The sequence below is a fragment of the Oryzias latipes genome, chromosome 22 (assembly GCF_053564925.1).
Source record: "Oryzias latipes strain Hd-rR chromosome 22, Olatipes_Hd-rR_3.1".
In the NCBI taxonomy this organism is placed as follows: Eukaryota; Metazoa; Chordata; class Actinopteri; order Beloniformes; family Adrianichthyidae; genus Oryzias; species Oryzias latipes.
Window position 1 is genome coordinate 19,158,669 of NC_136258.1, and position 21,149 is coordinate 19,179,817.

At 42.9% G+C, this 21,149-nt stretch overlaps 2 protein-coding genes across 11 annotated transcripts in view; one reads left to right on the top strand and one right to left on the bottom strand.

Moving 5' to 3' along the window:
- The window catches only part of kidins220a (kinase D-interacting substrate 220a), a 55,538-nt gene extending 37,487 nt beyond the window's left edge, over positions 1–18,051 (top strand). For 2 of the 10 annotated variants that reach the window (XM_004082534.5, XM_011490326.4), the window contains exons 24-32: positions 1,632–1,810; positions 4,489–4,700; positions 4,903–5,016; positions 5,637–5,696; positions 11,333–11,449; positions 11,522–11,620; positions 13,789–14,001; positions 15,101–15,325; positions 16,905–18,051. In XM_004082534.5, the coding sequence (XP_004082582.1) occupies positions 1,632–1,810; positions 4,489–4,700; positions 4,903–5,016; positions 5,637–5,696; positions 11,333–11,449; positions 11,522–11,620; positions 13,789–14,001; positions 15,101–15,325; positions 16,905–17,711 (2,026 nt within the window). In that variant the 3' untranslated portion in view covers positions 17,712–18,051. Of the gene's footprint in view, positions 1–1,631; positions 1,811–4,488; positions 4,701–4,902; positions 5,017–5,636; positions 5,697–8,151; positions 8,185–11,332; positions 11,450–11,521; positions 11,621–13,788; positions 14,002–15,100; positions 15,326–16,904 lie in introns of all 10 variants that reach the window. The other 8 variants (XM_078940337.1, XM_078940338.1, XM_078940339.1 and 5 more) reach the window with 4 other exon arrangements.
- Positions 18,052–18,564: 513 nt separating this feature from the next.
- Positions 18,565–20,625, bottom strand: id2a (inhibitor of DNA binding 2a). The gene is made up of 3 exons (XM_023951977.2): positions 20,167–20,625; positions 19,961–20,021; positions 18,565–19,319 (listed from the first exon to the last, which is right to left on the bottom strand). The coding sequence occupies exons 1-2, from the start codon at positions 20,521–20,523 to the stop codon at positions 19,965–19,967; spliced, it is 414 nt and encodes a 137-aa protein (XP_023807745.1). The 5' UTR covers positions 20,524–20,625; the 3' UTR covers positions 18,565–19,319; positions 19,961–19,964.
- Between the last annotated feature and the right edge of the window lie 524 nt (positions 20,626–21,149).

The following is a 21,149-nucleotide window of genomic DNA, read 5'->3' on the forward strand; positions in this document are numbered from 1 at the left end:
GGTCAGAGTGCTTTATCATTCTATCATTCATTCATTCATTCATTCATTCATTCATTCATTCATTCATTCATTCATTCATTCATTCATTCATTCATTCATTCATTCATTCATTCTATCATTCATCTTCTTCCGTCTTTTTGACAACTTTCGGGACAACTGCGTGCCCCGTGACCCAGTGATCCCGGCCACTTATGGGCAAAGGCAGGGGGACAGGTTGCAGGGTATCACACACCCATGCATACTCACATTCACATCTAGGGACAATTTGGAGTGACCAACCAACCTATGAAGCATGTTTTTGGACGGTGGGAGGAAGCTGGAGTTCCAGGAGAAAACCCACACATGCCAACTCCACACAGAAAGGTCCCCCATTGTTGTTCTGTTTCAGGTCCCCCAGCCGGGACTTGAACCAGGGGCCTGCTTGCTGTGAGACAAGAGCGCTAACCACTGCCCCCACCGTGCAGCCTGCTTTATTATTACAAAACTTAAAACACACAACAGTGTCCACTTATTGTTCAGTAGGAATGTTCTTCAAAGTATATAACTAGATTTATGCCTATAGATTAAAAAAAGGATTCTAAACCATGTTTATATTTAATAGTATTAGCAGAAAAATGAGGAAGGTGCACCAAAGTTACGATAGAAAATGTAATATTTGAAGTACTTACATTTTTAATTTAAGGAAATCTGCTGCAGATGACAGGTCTTATTTGTTACAGGGTGTATTTTATTTTAAAAAGAACTTGTATGTGCTGCTGTCAAAAGTAAAAAGAAAAAAAAAGAAAAAAGATCAACTTTTTTTTTCTTTTTTTTCCCCCTAAACATATTTTTAGTATAACAGTTGAAATTCAATTACTATATATTTAACAGCTACATTTTATAAATGAATGAATTAATGGCCACAAAAACATAAAGTTGAATTTTCTAAATAAGGAAATGGGGACTTGGTAGCTCTGGGGTTTGGTTAGGTTTTTGGTCATTAAGAAATTAAACCAAATGGCTCTTTTAGCATTAACTCTGTGCTGCCTATTATTTTTCTTTTTCATTTCTTAACATAAAAATTCCAACCATTTAGATATATATTTTTTTTACAAAATTCTTATACAGTTTTTGGTTGATGCTGCTTCCTAGAGGTTTGTAACAAATAACATAGTTAAATTTGATGGTTTCAAAACCAAATGTCATGTTATTGCTACACTATGGGGTTGTTTCTTCATCCCCTGACGATCAGAGAGTCTATATCGTGCAGTAATGGAACATTTTCCTAACGTTCTGTTTACTTCAGGTCAGCGATAGCAAACATTTAAACCACAGCATCACCATGCGCTTCCGTCTGCTGCTTGCTAATTTACCCTGATTGTCATCTTCTCAGGTTTCCTCCTCTGCTTTGAGAAGATAACATCCCTCACTTTATCTGTCCTCGAACATCCCCCTCTCCCTTTTTTTCTATTTCGCTTTCTCTAAATCCAGTTATCTCTTTGCTGTCATGAAAAAAAATGACCGTTGACATATCTTATTAATCTCAACAGTTTTTTGTTTTTTTTACTCCGTTATGTTTGTTGTTGCTGTTCCTATTAATGCACAAGTCAAAGTTTTCTATGAACTGTTTATTTTTCTTGTTTTTGATGCAGAATCTCCAAAAATATTCCCACCACCAAAGACGTGGAGCCTCTGCTTGAAATCGATGGAGACATCCGAAGCTTCGAGGTCTTCCTCTCGTCCAGGACGCCTTTTCTTACCCCCAGAGATGTGGAGATGTTCCTGCCCTGTACTGTCAACCTGGACCCCAAACTCAGAGAGATCATAGCAGGTCTCCTCTTTATTTTTCATTTTGTAAAATATTAGCATTATAGGGATATCCCGATCAGAGGCTCTAATCAGATTCAGGGTCATGTGATCCGAGTCTCGATCCGATACTTTTGTAACACATAAAAAATTGACACATTTTATAAACAGATCCAGGTTGTCCCCTATCTTTTCTTTTATCATTTAACACTTAAACAGAGCATTTCTGTGAAGCAGCCTGAACAATCAAGTGAAAATAGTGCAATTATCAATCAGAAAAAATAATTAATTATTAAAGACCCACTACGATGAAAATCCTGTTTTTGGCATTTTACTGACGATGAAGGACATTTATGAAGAAAATTTAGCTAAAAACTATATTTCTGAGTATTTTTTGTACAAATCATTGTGAATCAGGAGCAGATGAAAAAAATGTCCTTTGTAAAAGATTGAATTTGTGACGAAGAAAATGTGCGGGCAAGGCCACAAGCCCCCTGCCCTGAGTTCTCAGCAGCAGGGTGGGCCTCCGATTCCGAGGAGTTTGGGTCCGATTTCCGATCACATGATCGGATCGAGACATCCCTATCTATTAGTACCACTTTCTGTTCATCCAAACAGAACCTTTCCTGTGGAAAAGAGTTAATTTTTCATTTGAATTTGGGGACAGCAGCGTTCCCGAACAACTGTGCATGACAAAAAAAAGTGTCTTCTTGAACGTGATGCATTGAAAGGAACGCCAGCTCATTTGGCAGCGACACTTCTCATGCCATTGAAATCACCCTCTGCAGGGACTCTGTGTAACCCACCGCCTGCTTCTCATTTCCAAACAATCAAATGTCGAGCAGGTTTTTACTCTAACACTGTGGACTCGAGGACAATGTTCTCACTTAGCTTTCCTGTAGAGCTGCAGCAAATATTCACAGTTTGCGGTTGCTGTGACGTAGAACTGTATCAGTATAAAACGGCTGGCCAGCTCCGCGTTGTACTTTTGCTAGCGTGCGTCAGCGGCCGTCGAGAGTGTCAATGACGGCTGGTGCGAAGCCGCCGCATCACTGCCGTTGCGAGTCCTACAGCAAACACACGCAGGGTCTGTTCCTTTCAGCCCACCTTGAGCATTGCAGAGTCGAGCTGCTGGACTCCGACCAGATGTCCGGCGCTAAACGTGTAAAAGCGTTCACTGGAAACCGCGAGAGCAACGCATCCCTGGAGCATGTGTTTGTTTGCAGCCTCTGAAGTGCGTGGGCGTTTTCACCTCCACACTTTTTTTTTTTTTTTCTTCAACGGAGGGGAGGGAGCGGAAGGTGACCAATGCTGCTGCCCAGTCATCCCTCCACTCCGTCTGTGAGCAGTTGGAGCTCGGAGCCTGATGTCCCACAGCCCTGCCAGCGATACCCACCCATGGGCCTGACTCACTTCATAAGGCCCCCATTGTGCTCAGAGGCTGGATCGGGTCTCACTCGGCGTGTCAATCAGCATCCACTTGTATACGCGGGAGACATTCTGGTGCCTGTCTTTACGCTCTCGCAAACCACAAAGAGACGCTCTATTCTAAACTTTCAGACACATTTAGAGACTTTACCTAACTGGCTATATTCCTTCTTGCCTTTTCTAAAACTCTAAGGCAAATATTTCCACTTTTTCTGCTGTTTTTGTGTCTCTGGACTGTTCATCCAATTCATTTTTGTTTTGTTTATTAACCATGTTTTCTTTGTAGTCCTCCTTTGGGCTTTTATTTAATTTTAGCACGCTCCCCTTGAGTTTATCTGCTATTTGACTTCATTTTTTTCCTCTTTGGAGTGTTAAAACCCCCAAAAGATGATCAAAAAAAAACCAAATTATAGCTCTGCACTGGTAAAAACGTCTTTCACAAGACAAATTAAATCTCAGAGAATGAAAAAAGTTTTTCCGTTGTCATAATTGGAAAAAAATCTGCTTACAGAACTAGCAGAATTAGTCTTGGTAAAATTTCTTACAATAAATTGGGATGTCCAGCTCTTTTAGCTCAAAAATCTGGTCTGCAACAGTCCTGGACTGCAAGGACCATATTGTTTTGGTGATTCTTCTTTCCTACTAGGCCTTTGAGCGATCACTTTACCCCATACTTAAAAACTCACCAAAATTCGCATACACCTGGTATCTGGTGAAAATGAATTTTGGGCAGAGGGAAAGACCCTCCCCCGAAGACGATGACATCACAGTGGACAAATCATCATAAAAAAATGAAGGGGGCAAAAGCCTCTTATGAGGCTCAAAAAAGGTTATTCAAAATCCATTTATGAAATGAAAACACGTGAAGGGGGTTTCCAAAAAAATGTTTGAAATTATTATGGGATGGCCACTCTACAAATTGGGGTGATTTTGTGGCAAAGTGTACAATTTGTTGATTTACATTTTTCCACAATATGGAAAAAGGAAACTTTTATTTGAGCAATCTTCCTCAAATATCACACAGAAGGTGAAGTCTATAAACACAACCAAAGTTTTATTGACCTTTGATATTTTCAAGATTCAAGAAAAACGTATAAGCTTTTCAGTTGTCTCAGCAAATTGTTCAATCTATAGAATAGTTACTAGTAAGTTGTTTTAGTCTTGTATCGAGTGTAAAACAAAATTCAAACTAGAAACTCAGCTCAAATACTTGGTGATATTTTGTGTTTCGTCTCTGCCAGTTGATAAATGCTCGCTTTCTTGCCCCCTTCTTAGATGTCCGTGCAGCTAGGGAGCAGATGCACATGGGCGGAGTGACGTTTCCCACGCTGCCCCTGCAGGAAGCAGCGCCCCGTCACCAGCCGGGGTACGGCCAGCCCTCCGCCGCCTGCTCCCCCACTGGCTCCTTCGCCGGGTCTCTGCCTGCTCAACCCCACAGCTCTTACTTTAGCGGGATGACCGGGCCTCAGCACCCCTTCTACAACCGGGTGAGGCAGCACCTACAGTCTGGACCAATAATACCCCCAAATATACTCGTTTTAAAAAAATCAACTGCAGTCCAACGCACCATTTTTAGTTAAAATATGTCCATTTTTGCACATGTTCTTTTTTGTCCCATACCTGCATGATCATCCTTTTACATGCTTTGTTTTTACCTCAGTTTGTGTTTTCTCATCTCCCCCCCCGTAGCCTTATTTCCCCCATCACGTGTATCACCTACCTCGCCATTTTTCACACCACGCCCCTCCACCCTCGCGCCCCACCATTAAACCACCCGGTCAAGCCCAGGACACCAGTGGACTTGTAAGTAAAAAAAAGAAACCGAAGGGGAGAATCTCTAAAAATAAATTACATTTATATTATTTTTTAGCAAATTTTTATTATATTATACAAAATAACAAACCATTTTGTTTTTGATGGAAATCACAAATTACTGACCTTTTATTTTGAAGAAATATTAGTTGTCTTTCTTTCCTTTTGCATTTTTTCTGCAGAATTTGCTATAAAATGAGTCAAAAATAAGGATTTATTGCAACTAGAATGGAACTTATTCTAGATTTTGAAGTTATTGAAGGGCTTCATGTGCTTTCTGTTAAAAAAAGCCCTATAAATGTCACTGTGGGGGTTTTTAGTTTTCTCCTGGGCCCATCGTGTTGACCTGCTGCATGAACCAACCACCAAAGTCAAAACCTCATTTCCTTTTTATCATTTCCTCCTGTCTTTCTTTCTTTTTTGTTCCTTTCTGTCCACATACTTTCTGTTCTTTTTTGTATTTTAATGCCACCATGTCCAAATAACGCAGCCCCTAAACCTGAATTTTCTGCTGTTAAGAAACCGCATAAAAAATGAAGAAGTTCAGTAAATGGGTTTATCTGGCACTTCCTTCTTATGCATTCTTTGTTTCCACTCTGCACCCGTGTCAGGATGTTATTGCAGAGGATGCCAGAGAAGGCCTCCCCTGGAGCCCCTCAGACCCCATTGTGGTAACCTCACTAACATTAGTAGACTTACTGCCACGCGTTCTGCTCCTTTACGCTCAGGTCTACAGAAAAACCAGCTCTGAGCTATCTGCCTGATGATCTGCGCCTGTGACCATGCAGCTTCTCCTCTGTCGCATGTCTTGTATGTTTGCCAGGTTAAATCTTTTGAAGACATTCATCTGGTTATCTCTGTGAAAAGAAAACTTCGTATCTAAATGCGTGCGTGTCTGTAGACGAAGAGCAGGCTTTGGCTTTGTAGGGGACGTTCTGGTTTCTGTTTTTTTGTATCAGCATCTCTTTGTTTGATTTTTGGGTCAACTGCTACGAAACTATGACGTAGAAGGCACTATTCGAATCTGCTGGCTCTGCTCTGACTCCTTTTTGCATTATCCAAATTGTTCTAAAATAAAATAAATAAAAAGTCCTGCAAACCTGTGAAACCTGAAAGCATTGGTGGCTGTCCTCAGGTGCACCGTCAGCAGATGATGCTCGACTGGTTTCCAGCTTGCAGCATGGGACTCTGCAGTCCTAATAACCTCTGCGTTACTGCATACCATAGTAAAATCATAAACTGTTCAACTTTGTGCAGTAATGGAAGAAGAAAATGGATTTCCTGCTGATTTTGTACATTTGCTGTCTGACAAAGACGATTAAAACTCGGTGAGAAGCAAAAAACAGAAAAAAAAATATTTTCAAAAAGTTTTACATGGATTTTATATTAGATTAAAAATCAGCAAGAGTTTCTCCAAAATGTATTTTATTCAAATAACGTTAGAGACTTAGTTACCGTTACGGCTAGAAATGGGGTGTCTGCGGGCCAAAAAATGGGCAAACGTGTGCACGTCCCACAGGAAAACCCAAAACGATTTGTTTTTCTACAGGCATGCTATTAGCGGCAGATCGTGATGAACAAGAGTGAAGTAGGTACTTGAACTGCCTCTTGCGCAGTGTGCAGAGTTCTGGGGGGAAAAACCACCCTTACTTTACCTTAGCGTGTCGTACAAGTGTTCACTACGACCAGACCGCTCTCCGGTCTCCGAGCAGTCTGCGATATTGATATTACATTTTTTTCACCCGCAGATAACCTGTATCCAACCAGTTGTGACTAAAGGCCGTGTCCCACAGCCACTACATACATTTTGTGCATATAGAACGGATGAAAATTGGTTATACGTAAACATATGTGAGAAAAAGTTAGAAAAGTTTACATAAAATTTTCACAGATGTATCACAAATGAACCACGTTAAAACCAAGGAAGGAATAAACCACACAAAGAACACGGAAATCAACGTAGAACATGAATCGTGCGTCATTATAGCGCCGTTCATATGCGATGATGTGAAAATTCCTCTGTCATGTCAAGCTGACAAGCAAATCAACTGCTTATCTAAACATATTTTCTCATTTTTTAACTTCAAAAGTTCTGATTTTACTTGCTGAACGGTAAAAGAGCTGAACCTCGGCTTCCACATATTTACAGATTTCCACAGAGAGCTGCTGCCGTTAAACAGTTGAATGATAACACTGGTCAGGAGATTTCTACTAAAAAAAAATTACTTATCAGAACACTGCTAGCAAGCTTTGAGAGGAGCTGTTTGAAAGATTCAAATATAGATTCTTGAGTTATGTTCTTTTCTATTTACTTCTTATCTGTCTGGGATTTGTGTCTTTAATTTTTTTCTAATCCCATCTTTCACACCTTCATCAGTTTAAAAGAAAAACTTGTTTTCTTGGTATCTTCTTCCTGTTTAAAATACATTTTCCAAATGTTTCTTTTAATCCCTTTTCAGGCTGTAATCTGGCTGTAGTGCTCATGTCAGTTTGTTGTTCTGCGAGCGCGTACGTGTCTCTGCGCTGCTCTTTGGATATGCAAGCAGACAAAGACGGGTGTAATTGCAAAGCTGATGTAAGTGCGAGAATGGATTCCTCTGGCTGCCAGGATTATCATCAGAGCAAATGTTGGGGCTGACAACACACACACACACACACACACATACTGACAACGCACTGGTGGAGCTTATCTCCATACCAAGACGCTTCCTCCCTCACAGAGCTCTGTTTCCTCTTCCCCATCCTTCTGCCCAGCCCTGAGCTCAACCCAGCTGTAATTACAGTCTTATCAAACATGCACACTGGGACGATTCTCGCACACATTCGTGCTTTTACTCCGAAAAGACGTGCTCGCTGTCCAAATCAAGAAGCCATCCCCAAATGGAAACTTCTGCTTTCTTTTTTTTTAAATGACGTCTCTTTTCTTTGCAGACTACAACTTAAAACTTCTTGTCTAATAATCTTTAAAAGCCTCTGTTTTTCTAGACTATGAAGAAGGCGGCCCGCGCCCCCCGCTGTGAGCATGTCCTCACATCCCAACCTGGTTTTTTTTGGTGTCGTCATGTTTCTGAAACTCTATCTGTGGTTTTGACTCTGTTTGCTACTATCTGTCTCTTTTCCTTTAAGCATTTAAAGTCGCTGCCTTTCAAAGTAAAAAAGGTACAATTTTTGGTCTCCTCCATCTCTACTAGAATTCGTCTTCCATCATCCACAGATCTCCACCGCTTCTCTAAAGACCCACTCCGATTATGTTTTTGGTGTTTTTAACATGTTCTTGTGGCATTTTCTGATAATATTCAAAGTAATTTAACCATAAAATTGTATTTCTGAGTATTTCTTTATTCAAACCGCTGTGAATCATGATCAGACGAAGAAATTCCTGCTTCCTGCTCCGCTCCATTCTGAAGCTACATACACACCAGGCATGTGTGTACAAGAATGTATGTTCAAGAATGTGGGTGGTCGACCCATGATCGTAAGATTGCAGGTTCGATTCCAGCCTTGCCAACCCCCTTGTGTCGAAGTGTCCTTGGGCAAGACACTGAAACCCACCTTGCGTCTGGTGGAAGGTTGGCGCCAGTGTTTGGCAGCGGAGCCGCCACCAGTGTGTGAATGTGTGTGTGAATGTGTGTGTGACTGGGTGAATGGTTCTGTGACTGTTAAGCGTTTTGGGCCTTTGAAGAAGGTAGAAAAGCGCTTAATAAGTATACGCCATTTAGCATTTAGCATTTACCATTTACGTTTAGCACATTATGTACAAGCCGGGAGGCCCTTCTTCTTCTTCTTCTTCTTCTTTCTTTTGACTTGTCTGCCACCTACGGTTGGAATAGGCCTGGTGAAAAATTTAAAAACTGGGCAAATCTTGTGAATCTTGCTCCAGGCTTTTTCTTTCACACTTCGTTGTAGACTTTGGGTTGGCCACAAACCACATTTATTGATTTCTCCTCCATGATCAATTTTCAAACAGTTGGGACTTGTGTGAATTAAAAAGGATGCTACCCATACATTGCTACTGAATCGGAGTCCCTAATTGGTCCAAGTTTGACCAGTTTACCTTGCCACAATGGACTCAAAAGCCCCGTGTTTTGTACATAGAGCCCGAAAACAGTCGTTGAAACATATGTAGCTACGAGCTAAAGCCAGAGTTCTACACACGGAAGCCCAAAACATGCATATATCTGCGTTTACATAGACTTTTCATTGAAAGTGGTCGCTAGGGCTTAATAGTTCTAATTTTGTTTGCCATTTGTGCTTCATCAGTAATGTTAGGTTGGGGTTGTGAGGGGCTGTTAGCTATTGGGACAGCGTGTAAACAGAGACCTCTCACAACTCAGACGTGAATTTCTAATGAACTACTGCCTGCTTTGCAGAAACTAAGTCCTAGAAAACAACACAGATTTTTTTATTTTGGGTAAAAACGTCATCATCATAATTAAAAGACCACTGTGAACGCTTTGAAACAGCTCAAAAAATGATCGGAGTGGGTCTTTAACTCTGGTGTTCCTCTAAAGCATGCTGTGTGAAGAGACGTAAAAACGTCCAGATCCATCTCTAGTTTCACTTCCTTTTAGGTTCCATTGGTCATCTGCATCGCTACAGAGAGTTGGCACTCGCCGTTTGTCGCCTGAGCTGCCTTTTCTTTGTCTAGCAAACATTCACGATCCATCTGGGCTCTACTTTTTCTCCCCCTGGAAAGCAGAAACAAAGCCGGGCAGCTTAGTTTGAAGCCTCGTCTTAATGGTGGTAGTAGCAGGGTGGAGCCGGAGGGGAAGGAGAGTGATGGAAGGGAGAGCAGGAGGTCAGCACAGAAGGGAGGAAGAGGAGAAAAGCGAGTGAGCAGAGGGAGGGAGTTTGTTTTCCTCGTGCCAAGGCGAGGCTTTGAGCATCAACTGGTTTTATCAAAAATAACAGCTGTGGCTCCATTCCTCAAATGCTAATCATTTATGCTCTAATAGGAAAGGGTTAACAACCAGTTTGTTTCATTTTAAGACCCTGTCACACGGCCACTACTTACATTATTTGCATTTCCACATTTAAAGTGCTGTATTTCGTGATACATGCGTGATATACGTAATTCCTATGTTTTTCTTGCGTTTGTTATTCGTCGATGAGCGCAGATGTCTGTCGAGGGTTTGGGCCGACGGGTCTCTATGTGAATTCAGTTTTGAGTTGTTTAAAATTTTTCTTTGATTGAGAATTACACAGTTTACGTGTCATTACGTATTTTCTACCCAATTATTACGTAAATTTCACACAATTGTGCATGATTTTCACGACCCTTCCACGTATGTCTAATGGACTTTTCACACATGTACCACCGATGTATAACTTTATTACCGCTTATACGGCACACATATCACGTTAAAACCATGTACCTGACGCACAAATTTTGGGTCAGATTTGGCTTATTTTTTCAAACGTTGATTTACATGTTCTTTGCGTGGTTTATTCATACTTCTTCCGTGGTTTTAATGTGGTACATATGTAAACATTTTACATAAAGACCACAATTTTTCTCACTTTTTCCACATATATTCACGTATGACCAATTTTCATCCGTGTAATACCCGTGTTGCGTCCCTCTTCAGGGAGGAGGGATAAAATGGGTAACATAAAGATAAAATAATAATCGGTTTATTTCGGTTACACAACATAAAAATCGAGGAAACTAACCATCAAATCACCAAAGGTGGAATAAATGATGAAATAACTTAAACTCAGGCTTTATAGCAAGAAAACCTTTGCAGAAATACAGTCTCCAAAACACTACGACCACTCAAAATGCAAACAAAGACCACAAGGTTAAATTTAACAAAAGGACAAAGCCAGAATAAACTAAGAGGGAAACCAGAGGCTTTCACCGGCTAAGGCCAGGCAGACTGCAGGGGCAGGCTGAAGAACAAATTCCTCTCAGGAATTCAGCAGCCACTAGAGCAGAGGATCCTGGGAGCTTTTAAAGCTTCCATCCCAGCCAGACGATTGGTAGAAGGTGGCAGCCTCAATCAGCTCTGCGGGGGGGGGCGCTGGATGCCTGCAGGAGCTAAACATCAAGCACATGTACACATAAACAAGACATAGAGGCAAGACCAGGGGTCGTAACAATGTGCAAAATATGTGTAGTAGCTGTGTGACACGGCCTTTAGACACTAATAGAGTAGCTGCTGGAGTGTCTTTAGTCTGCATGCCGTTTAACAAAACGTCTTGCTCGATTTGCACTCATCTGTGTAGTTGGAGTGAGTTTCTCTAACCGTGTGAAGCACTTCTCTCAATTCCATGCTTCAGCTGTGTCTGGGCTCCATGTTTCCAGGTGGGTCCAGCTGTCATGCTCAGCTCTTTGAGCACGGAGGCGGTGTGTGAGCGCCTCAAACAGACGGATGGGATCGACCCCAACATGTTGCCTCAATACACAGCCACCATCAAAAAGGTGACCTTTCTAAACACCCATCACACTTTGGAGTTATTCTCACTAAAAGTTCTGATTCCTTTTTTATTCCAGGCTAATATAAACGGTCGAGTCCTCCTTCATTGCAACCTGGACGAGCTGAAGAAAGAGATGGAGATGAACTTTGGGGACTGGCAGCTCTTCAGAGGAATGGTGAGACATCTTCAGTCAATGGGAAAGATTTTTAACCCTTTACCAACGAAGCCTTAACTCCAGTGTTGACCATTTATGGTTTATGAATGAGTGATCCCTCCCACCTGGTGTTCCAAACAGGAAGTACCCACCAGCCTTAAGAAGCAAAAATCCCTCTTGTTGAGAAATAACCAGCTGTAACTCAGTCAAATAACCATTCTTGCTCCGATACCTTTATTAAAATGTTCTTGCTAATCCTCTTTTCTTTCATGATTTTAAGTTACAAACTGACCAGTCAGATAAAAGTATGTGGTATCCCATCAAACGTTTGAAACTTTGATTGATAGATTCTCCCGGTTTCAAGTGCTTACATCTGGCTCCAACATGGCGGCATCCGTATCCCGTTGGAGCCAGAAGGAAGCCGGTCCGGTTCTAATACACAGTCAGTGGTGTTCACGTTCTTTGAATGACCATAACCCTTCAACAGTTCACGCAATCAACGGAATTCAAATGGATTCTGAAAGCTGAGAAAAACGGCAAACTTAAGCCAACACTGAGCCCAAAGCTGCTTTGTCTGCGTCAGAATCCAGTGGAATTGGGTTAATTGCGTAAATGATTGAAGAGTGACGAGAGTTCAGAGAACAAGGCCAAATCTAAATTCTTCCCCTACCCCTGCGGCTTCTCCCTACCCCTACATGTAGCCCTCCAGACGGAGAGATGTGGAAAAATATGGTCTTCAAATTCGGATGTTACTACCGCTTGATGACATCATCAATAGTCACCGGTCATCTATGTAAGCGCTCAGAAAATACACAACACCGGTTTTATAATTTTAGTCATGCTAAAACAAAAAGTCATGACTTACGTTTAAATGTTAACTTCTGTGCTTCAGAGCACCCCCACATGAAGAAATGCGTTTGTCCTCCGCACCACAGTGCAACACGGAACACCCTCCTGGTGGAGGGATACCCAGCAGTAAGTCGCTACGGCTTCCCCTTCAAAAAAACGAGTTCTGACACCCATACAGCTCCAAATGCCCCTACAATTGGAGCAATCGGTAGAAGCCAAAGGGGTAGGGGAGGAAAGAGTTGTTCAGTGTTGGCGGTGACAGCTCTGATGTTAAAGGGTGAATGGTAGTGTACTTATATAGCGCCTTTCTACCTACAAGGACAAAGCGCTTTACAGTCACAGACCCATTCATCCAGTCACACACACATTCACACACACATTAGCACAGGCGCCCGCCTACCACCAGAGGCAAGGTGGGGTCCAGTGTCTTGCCCAAGGACACTTCGACTCACGGGCGTGCAAGGCGGAATTGAACCTGCAATCTTACGATCATGGGTCAACCGCCCTACCGCTGCACCTCAGAAAAAGGATTTAAAAGAGACAAGTTTTATTTTGAAAGCTTTTAGGGACCAAGGGGTTCTCCTTATTTTGTTCATTTGTCATTACACAATCAGTGCCCTGCGATAAGTTGGTTGGTTTTTGGCCTTTTTAAGACTTTTATTTTTAAAAGCTGTTCCAAAACGGTTAAAAAAATCGTAGACATCGTAAATTACGTATATGAGGTTCTGCTTTTCTGACACCTGGTTTCTAACAGCATTTCTCTCCTTGACTGTAACATCTTTAGTTTATTAAAGAAAAAATATTTATATGAGAGTGGTTTTTTTTTTCTTCTTTTTGCTTTCACTGGAAATTTCAAATCCACATTAGCGCTAGTAAGTCAGCCAGGAGTCCAGACGGCTGAGCCGGGCCTGAAATCACAAACACATGTCCGCCTTTGCTCACTGCTACGAAAGCAGGGAGCGAATTGGTCATGTTGTGCAGGAGCTTGAATGTGGGGTCCGCCTGGAAGCAGCTGTAAAGTACGGTGGCCTCCCAGCTCCCTGTAAAAACCCAGCGCTGCGTTGCTGGGATGTTGCAAAAGCGCAGCAATCTGGTTTAAGATGGCCGCCTGATATCTGGATGAAGGGAGGTTATTGTTGGCGAGGAGAGGACAGCTGAGTGGTTGTACTTTAAAAACGGCTTTTCTCACAAGCACATGCTTTCACTGTTGCTGCTAAACACGCTTGTTTGGCACATCACATGTCCTGAGAAAGGAAAAAAAACAAAACAATGACCACTACAGGGACGGCTGTCCTCAATCCACCTTTGACCACACAGAAAGCCCTCTCCATGTTTTTAAGGTGATGGAGCAGCGGTATGCTGAAAGCCAGGCGGCAATCCAAGACGAGTCTCGAGCTGCTAGTGAGCAAGGCAGCAGCCTGCTCCACGGGGAGCCCAGCAGACGCGCCGGGGGTCCCCAGCGTGAAACCTTCAGCCTCAACCTGAGCTTTGAGGAGCTCAGCGGCGCGGGGGTGGAGGAGCCTCCGAGGCGCAGCAACAACTCCCACTGGCCGGTCAGTCAGCCCGTCTGTAAAACGTCACACAAGATTTCAGGAGGAAGGTGCCACGCCGGCCGCTTCGCACAGACTTTAAGTGAGAAAGGAGCGCGACAGAAGAAGATCAGACTTAAAAAGATCCCCTATTAGACAGGGGGAAAAAAAGGTGTCAAAAGGCCCCCTGTCTGCTATTTTCAAATCTAAGACACGAACAAACAGTCACACTCTGACAACTGGCTCTGCTGCTATTTTAAATGCTCTCACTTTCCGAATTGTTTCAAATTGAATCCCAGCACTGAAAACACAGAACAGCTTTCATCGCAGCTCCATCTGCGCCCGTGTTCCAGCAACTTTTTCACGTCCTCACACTCTGGTTCTGATGGGTTTCCAGTCATTTATAGCTCAAACATTTAAAGTCCCACTCCGATCATCTTTTGATCTATTTTAAAAGCGTTCCTAGTGGTTTTTTAATTATGTCTTTAACCAAAATCAAATTAACTTGTGTTGTTTTCTAGGACACAGTTACTGCAGAGCGGAAACAGTTCATAAAAGATTTTCTTCTGAGTTGTGGGCGGGATTAGAGTAAGCCCACCCCCCTTCCTGTTACCCATATGTTTGCACACTCTCCCGCTAGCTTACAGCCTATCACACCAAACATTACATGCGCACCAAAAAATTGTCATATTAGAGCAGTACAGTTTTGATGCAGATGCTAGCTTGGATGAGGAAAACGAAGACGTGCATGGATCCAGTCGTCTCCAAGTGGATGCTTGTGGCCCATCCTGTGTATTTTCTGCGACACAAATGAGCTCTTTTTCAATCTGCATTTTTCCCTCTGATCCTGAGTCACAACAATTTGAATAAAGAAATTCTCAGAAATGCTAATTCAATCTTAATTTTCCTAATAGATGTCCTCCATCATGAGAGAAATGCCATAAGAACAAATAAAAAACACCAAAACAGAAGATTTTCATCAGAGTGGGTCTTTAAATGTTTGTTCTGTAAGTGGAATGTTGACAGGAGCTGAGATGTTTAGTTGTGTGGTTTGTTTTTTTCTTCTTCTTCTTCTTCTTCTTCTCTTTTTCCATGCCAAAACAACTTTTTGTCATCTTGTCAGGTGGCAAATCACCGCACTTCAAGCATGTCCAGCCTCAACTCCCAGGAATCCTCCAATGACATCTGTAAGCTGACAGACAAGCAGCAGGCTGAGTACCGGGACGCCTACAGGGAGTACATCGCTCAGATGGCCCAGCTGGAGATGTCCGGCAGCGGGGGGGAGAGGCCTGTGCAGCCCCACCCGGGGCAGTTTCTGCTGCCGGCTGGCAGCTCCGAGGACAAAGGGGTGGGTGGAAAGTTGTGCGTTATCTGTTGACATCGCCGTCATATCGTTTCTGATCATATAAATATATTTACGCTTAGAACAAAATTCTCTCCTGCAGTGTTGCATTTAAAAAAGCAGAGGAGTGTTACTGCAGCAGCTCTGTTTTAGTTCCTGTATCAGAAGCTACTCAGAAAGGCCGGAAGTGGTTTGGTTACTTGCATTAAGAAAACCACTACATTTGAAAGAAAAAAAAAACAATAGAAAAAAGCCTTTTGGTGAGCATCTGCATCCGAGACCTTTCTACAACGGTGTCATCAAAGCTGCAACAGCGCTAGCTAGCAGCTAAAATTACATTTGACTCTTTGTGCAACTAACTCAGAACCTAAAAAAAAAACCTGACCCTGAGTCACATTAGCTGCTCCCTCTTTACAACAATTCACTTTTGTGTCGATCAAACTGATGAGAAGAGCTAAAGTGGTGCAAAGAGGCTTTTTTTATAGCTTGTATAGAGAAGCTCAGACAGTTCTACCATAGCCTAAAGGGGAACTACCATCTACACTGCTAAAGTGAAGTGAATGCACTAAAAACCCTTTTTCATGCAGAATTTTTGGGCCAAGGCTTGTTATTTAAAAACAAACCCACACACACACACTTTGAGTAGATATTTCAACCCTTACATTGGGGATGTTGATGCAATCAACACGTATCAGCGCAGATGCAGAGAAAAGCGGCTCTGCACCATTACAAAATGTTCAGCATCCGCTGATATTACTTTAATTACGTAATCGGTTGAAGAGTTACAAAAGTCGTAGAAACTAATCATTGGAGCTGAAGCTTCAGTGTTAAAGGGTTAAAAGAAAGTTTTCTGAGATGTTAGCATTAGCCATGTGGCAGGCATTTGATGTTGGATATCAACTATAGTACAACAGACGAAAAACCACAAAATGAGTTTTTAAAGAAACAATAAAGTTCAGTAAAACACACACATATTGCCAGATTTAGCCCAAAAGCACTTTTGAAGCTTCAAAGCTTCAGTTTATGAAAGATTTAGACATTTAGTGGCTGACCGACGGAACAACAGCCTTTCAGGAGAGCACAGTCTAGTAAAATAAATATGGTGAATACATTCATCCAAATCAGAAAAACAACGCACAGTTCATCAAAAAGCTTTATTTAAAAATGATACTAAACATTTAAAGCAGAGATCCGGTTTGAAAGATGAACATAGAAACATTTCCTTTTCTTTGGAAAGGATGATGCTAAACTATTCTTGACTAATCAATAACTGGACATTTGTTATTAAATGCATCCTGAATAGGAAATATTGTGCCATATTCTTAAAAACTTTTCAAAAAAATACACTATACGATATTCCTTTAGACTTATTTTAATTTGTAAACGATATTTTAGTTTGCATATTTATTCAATGTAATATAAACTTCTAAAAAAAAACTATTGTGATTGTTGTTGGGTCACATCAGTGCAGACATGAAGCTCAGAGGTCAGCTTTTATTTTGAAATCTGTCCTGCTTTCACATCTCCTTCAGCTTCTCTGTGACCAACTTCTCTTTGCTTCTCACAAAACCATCTTCCTCCTCAGGTTAAGGAGGGAAGTGACCAAGACGGTCGCAAGTCCTTCAGCAAGCGGGCCTCGAAGAGCATCGAGGCCCCCGATGCAGACGCTCCGCTTCTGGACCCCATCAGCGAAGAAGACGAGAAGCTCGACAACAGCTTGTACTTTAAGAGGAAAGGAGCCGGGGCGCTCTACCATGAACTGCCCAATGAGGAAGACTCTGGCTCAGAGGAAGCGGACAACACCACACCTCTGCTTTCTAAAGCCTGCCCTCCCCCCTCCCATGGGGGCGCTCAGCCTGTCGGGCTGCTGCCCAAGCCGGGCTTCCTTGCAGAGATCCTCCTGGACAAGAAGGACTCGTCGGATTCAGGCATGCGCTCCAGCGACAGCTCCTCTGACCCCTCCTTCGAGGAGGCGATGGACGACTCCACCAAAGAGGGAGAAGCTCCGAAACCCAGCCTGATCGAGCTGGAGCTGGAGGGTCTGGTGAAGAAGAGGGGCCTCCTCCCCAGCAGCCTGAGCGGCCTTCAGGAAGCTACGGTGGCCCGCATGTCCATCTGCTCCGACGCGCCATCCGAAGCCAGCCTGATGGCCAGCAGCCCGGATGAGGGATGGCCCGCCAACAGGGTCGCCAACCTCAACCACACCTCCATCGACGCCGCCCTCAATAACAACACCAACAACAGCCGTCAGCAGCAGGAGGGCGGCACAGAATCCTCTACCGGCATCATCATCATCCCCGGCAGCAGCAGCACCGCCACCGCCGCCACCGTCCACCACAACCACAACCTGTGCTCCATCAGTCTGGGAGATGAGAGGGAGAGCGTCCTCTAGGACGGCCCGCATGCGTCCATGTCCCAAAACGTAGATCGGTGGTGTCGTGTTAGAAAACCTGAGTCGTGCTTTGGAAAATCCCTCCAGTCAGAACGTTTCGTGAAAGAAAACCAGAAAAAGCTTTTGTGTTTTGACAGTTTGGTGGCTCTCTCAACCGTTTCCTGGTAGAATGTTACAGTTCTAGAGTCAAATGTGTTTGTAGGTAGTTTAAAAAAATAAAAGTAAGAAGCCTTGCAGTGTTACTGAAGCATTTCACTCGTGACGTAGATTGTGTTGTTTTTTTATTGTAAAACCATTTCGTCTTTGCATGCAGCAAATAAACATTCAATTCTTAAAAACATGTTTTGGTTTTGAAATTTCTCGCCTTTCAGCCTCAACTAAAAAAAGAAAAAAAAACATTGATCTTGAATGTAAAACACTAATTTAATGTAATTTCAGGGTAAAAGGGAGAATGAGAAAAGTACCACTGCAGGACTCTTGTGGTCCGACAGATGGCGCAATTTCTATACAAACCTGCTGCGGTTTGGCGTGAACGCAGTCAACTTTAAAGTAGATGTACAGGAATGTCAATGTTTTCTGGACATTGACTTTTTTTGGACAACATTTGGTTCAAATATCCAACATTTCTGCTTTTTTGTAGAATTATTTTTACACTGAGGAAAATTTAGTTTATCAAAATGGATTTGATGGGATGAAAAGATGATCTGACAGATTCCTGAGTTTAAAAAAAGATAGCATTTACGGTTTGATTAATTCACCAAAATAAAAGCGCCTCATTTTTTAGATTTTTTTTTAAACAAGAATGTCTGCACTTTTTTCAGATCTGAATGCAATGAAAAAGCCAAGAAAAATCAAGTTGCACTTTGATTTATTTTTTATATTTAAAAAAAGGTACAATTTACATTACTTTTATAAAAAGTTTCAGCATAATTAAGTACAGCAATACACTTTTGCAGAAGTTTCAAATTCCTGCAACTATACAACTCCTGGTGAGAGTTCACAAGATTTTTCTCTTTTTTTTTAAATCAAGTTTTTTGTTTTTTCTTAAACATTGTCCAGTCCTTCGTGTGCCAACATTTCTGACAAGACAAGACTAAACTTTAAACATTTTTTTCTTTGAACAGTAACTAACCAAACTGCTTGTTTCTGTACAAGTTCCCACCTCCGCAGAAAAAGCGAAGAGATCAACAAGGAGAGAAAGGAGGGAGGGGGGGGGGGGTCACGGGGAGGTGAGGAAGAAGAGGGGAGGTGGTAATCCTTGTGACAATCCCCCCCCCCCCTTCTTTCTTCCTCTTTCCCCCCTTTTTTCCTCCCGTTGTCGGGAACATATCGCGCCTTCCTTCCATTTCCAGAAAGGACCCACAAATAAAAAAAAAAAGTCTTAAGTTAAATAATAATGAAAGTGTCACATCACAGGAGATTGTCCTTTTTTTTCTTTTCTTTTTGAAGTAAGAGTCTTGATTTCAGGGGGGATAATGAAAAGAAAAAAAACATCCAGGCCTGAGGAACTGCAGTTGGATGGTGTTGGATGGGTTGCTCCTCAGGTCCTGGTGTGGGTTTTTTTTTCTTTTTTTCTTTTTTTTTTTTTTTTGCGTCTTGACCAAACACCTGCAAGAGATTGAGAAGGAGGAGAGGCGTGTTTAGAAAACGCAAACAGGGCAGAGATCCGGACAGTCTGGCGCCAGGGAGGAAGCCGCAGTTTTTTAACATTTAACCAAACACTCCCAATACTAAGCAAACTCTGCGCTCCAGATGTACGCGCACGCACAAGCGCTCACGACAAGGAGAGGGGGAGGAGGAGGGAGGGAGGGAAGGGGGAAGGCGCGCGCACATTTTTCGCACAACTTCAGCCTACAATCTGGGGAAGAATCAGCGTAATTGCCGCTCAGCTGGCGCCTACCCACTTCTTGTACCAATTATGTGCAGACATCGTAGTAGCAGTAATCCAAACAGCCATTATTTTTCCTGTTGCAGATGCTCTTCATTACAGGCACAAGTGGGGATAATAGAACCCTGACGGCTACTTCTTCCATACGCTGGAAATGCTTCTAATTTGTTTTTATTTGGCACCGATGACGCGCGTTTTTATTCATTTTTAGAATCCCGTTTCCAATGGCTGTCGGGGGAGTGACGCATTCCCCCGCGACAGCCGATTTTGCTGCGGGAGCGTGGAAAGCCCTGGCCAGAGAATGCAGCAGACAGACAGACAGACAGACAGACAGACAGACAGGAGGGACAGCCCCACTTACCGCCTTAACGATGCAGAGTCCGGCTGTCATCTGTCATCAGCTCTGATGGCAACTCCGGGGACTGCAAACAAACAAACGCGGAGCCAAAGCGTCAAAACGCGTCTCATGGTTTCATTTCCCAACAATAGGAATGAGAAGGGGGGGGGGGGCGCATCCCCCTACCCAAAAAAACAAACCAAAAACAACAACAAAAGCAGTGTAATTACCTGTAATGACAAGATGCTGATGTCTGTGTTGAGGGTGGTCAGGGGGGGCCTGGATGCGCCGGTCTGCCCCGGCCGCGCGGGGTGATGCAGGCTGCTCAGTGCGACGCTGGAGTCCAGCGCGATCTGCAGGTCCAGGATGTAGTCGATGACATGCTGCAGGATTTCCATCTTGCTGACGTTCTTGTTCTGCGGGATGCTCGGCACCAGCTCCTTCAGCTTGGAGTAGCAGTCGTTCATGTTGTACAGCAGGCTGAGCGGGTCGTCCACCGGGGTCTTGCTCCGCGAGATTCCCAACGAGTGCTCCGTTAAATTCACGGCGTTTTTCCGGAAGGACCGAACGGGGCTTATTGCTTTCATTCTCGAAGTTTTCTTCTTCTTCTGTTTTCTCTTCTATGTTTGTTTGGTTTTAGTCCCGTTTTCTCAGCCGATCTGCGCTCAGACTGGAATACAGAGCTGTCACAAGCCTTTAAATAGGCAGCAGGGCAGTGTGTGCCGAGTGGGCGGGCCGAGCGCGCGGGTTGGACAGCGCCCTTGTGTCACTCAACGCCTTCCCGGCGCTCCCATTGGCTGCTGAAATCCCCGCCCCTTCTGTAAAACGTTACCAGTGGCAACGCGGGGCCGGAGGCGGAACTTCTCATCTCCGGTGGGCAATTTGGGAAAATTAAGCCCTTACCTGTTTCTGATCAAGAAAATGAATGATTCAAACGTAAACTGGATGATAAAAGCAGCGTTTTCATACTTCTAAAATCAAATTATTAATAAATTAGGATGGAAAATTGAGAAGAAGTGTAGCGGCTTTTTGAAATATTTGACAGTTTGGGACCTAAATGTTCAAAAATCTGATGTGATGGCACAGACTCGGCATTTATGGAACTGAATTTTACTAAAAATGTTTGTTAATTAAACCTATTAACCGTAAACACAACTTTCTATGATGATTAAAGCCAAATCTTAATGTTTATAATTTTTATTTTTTAGGGATA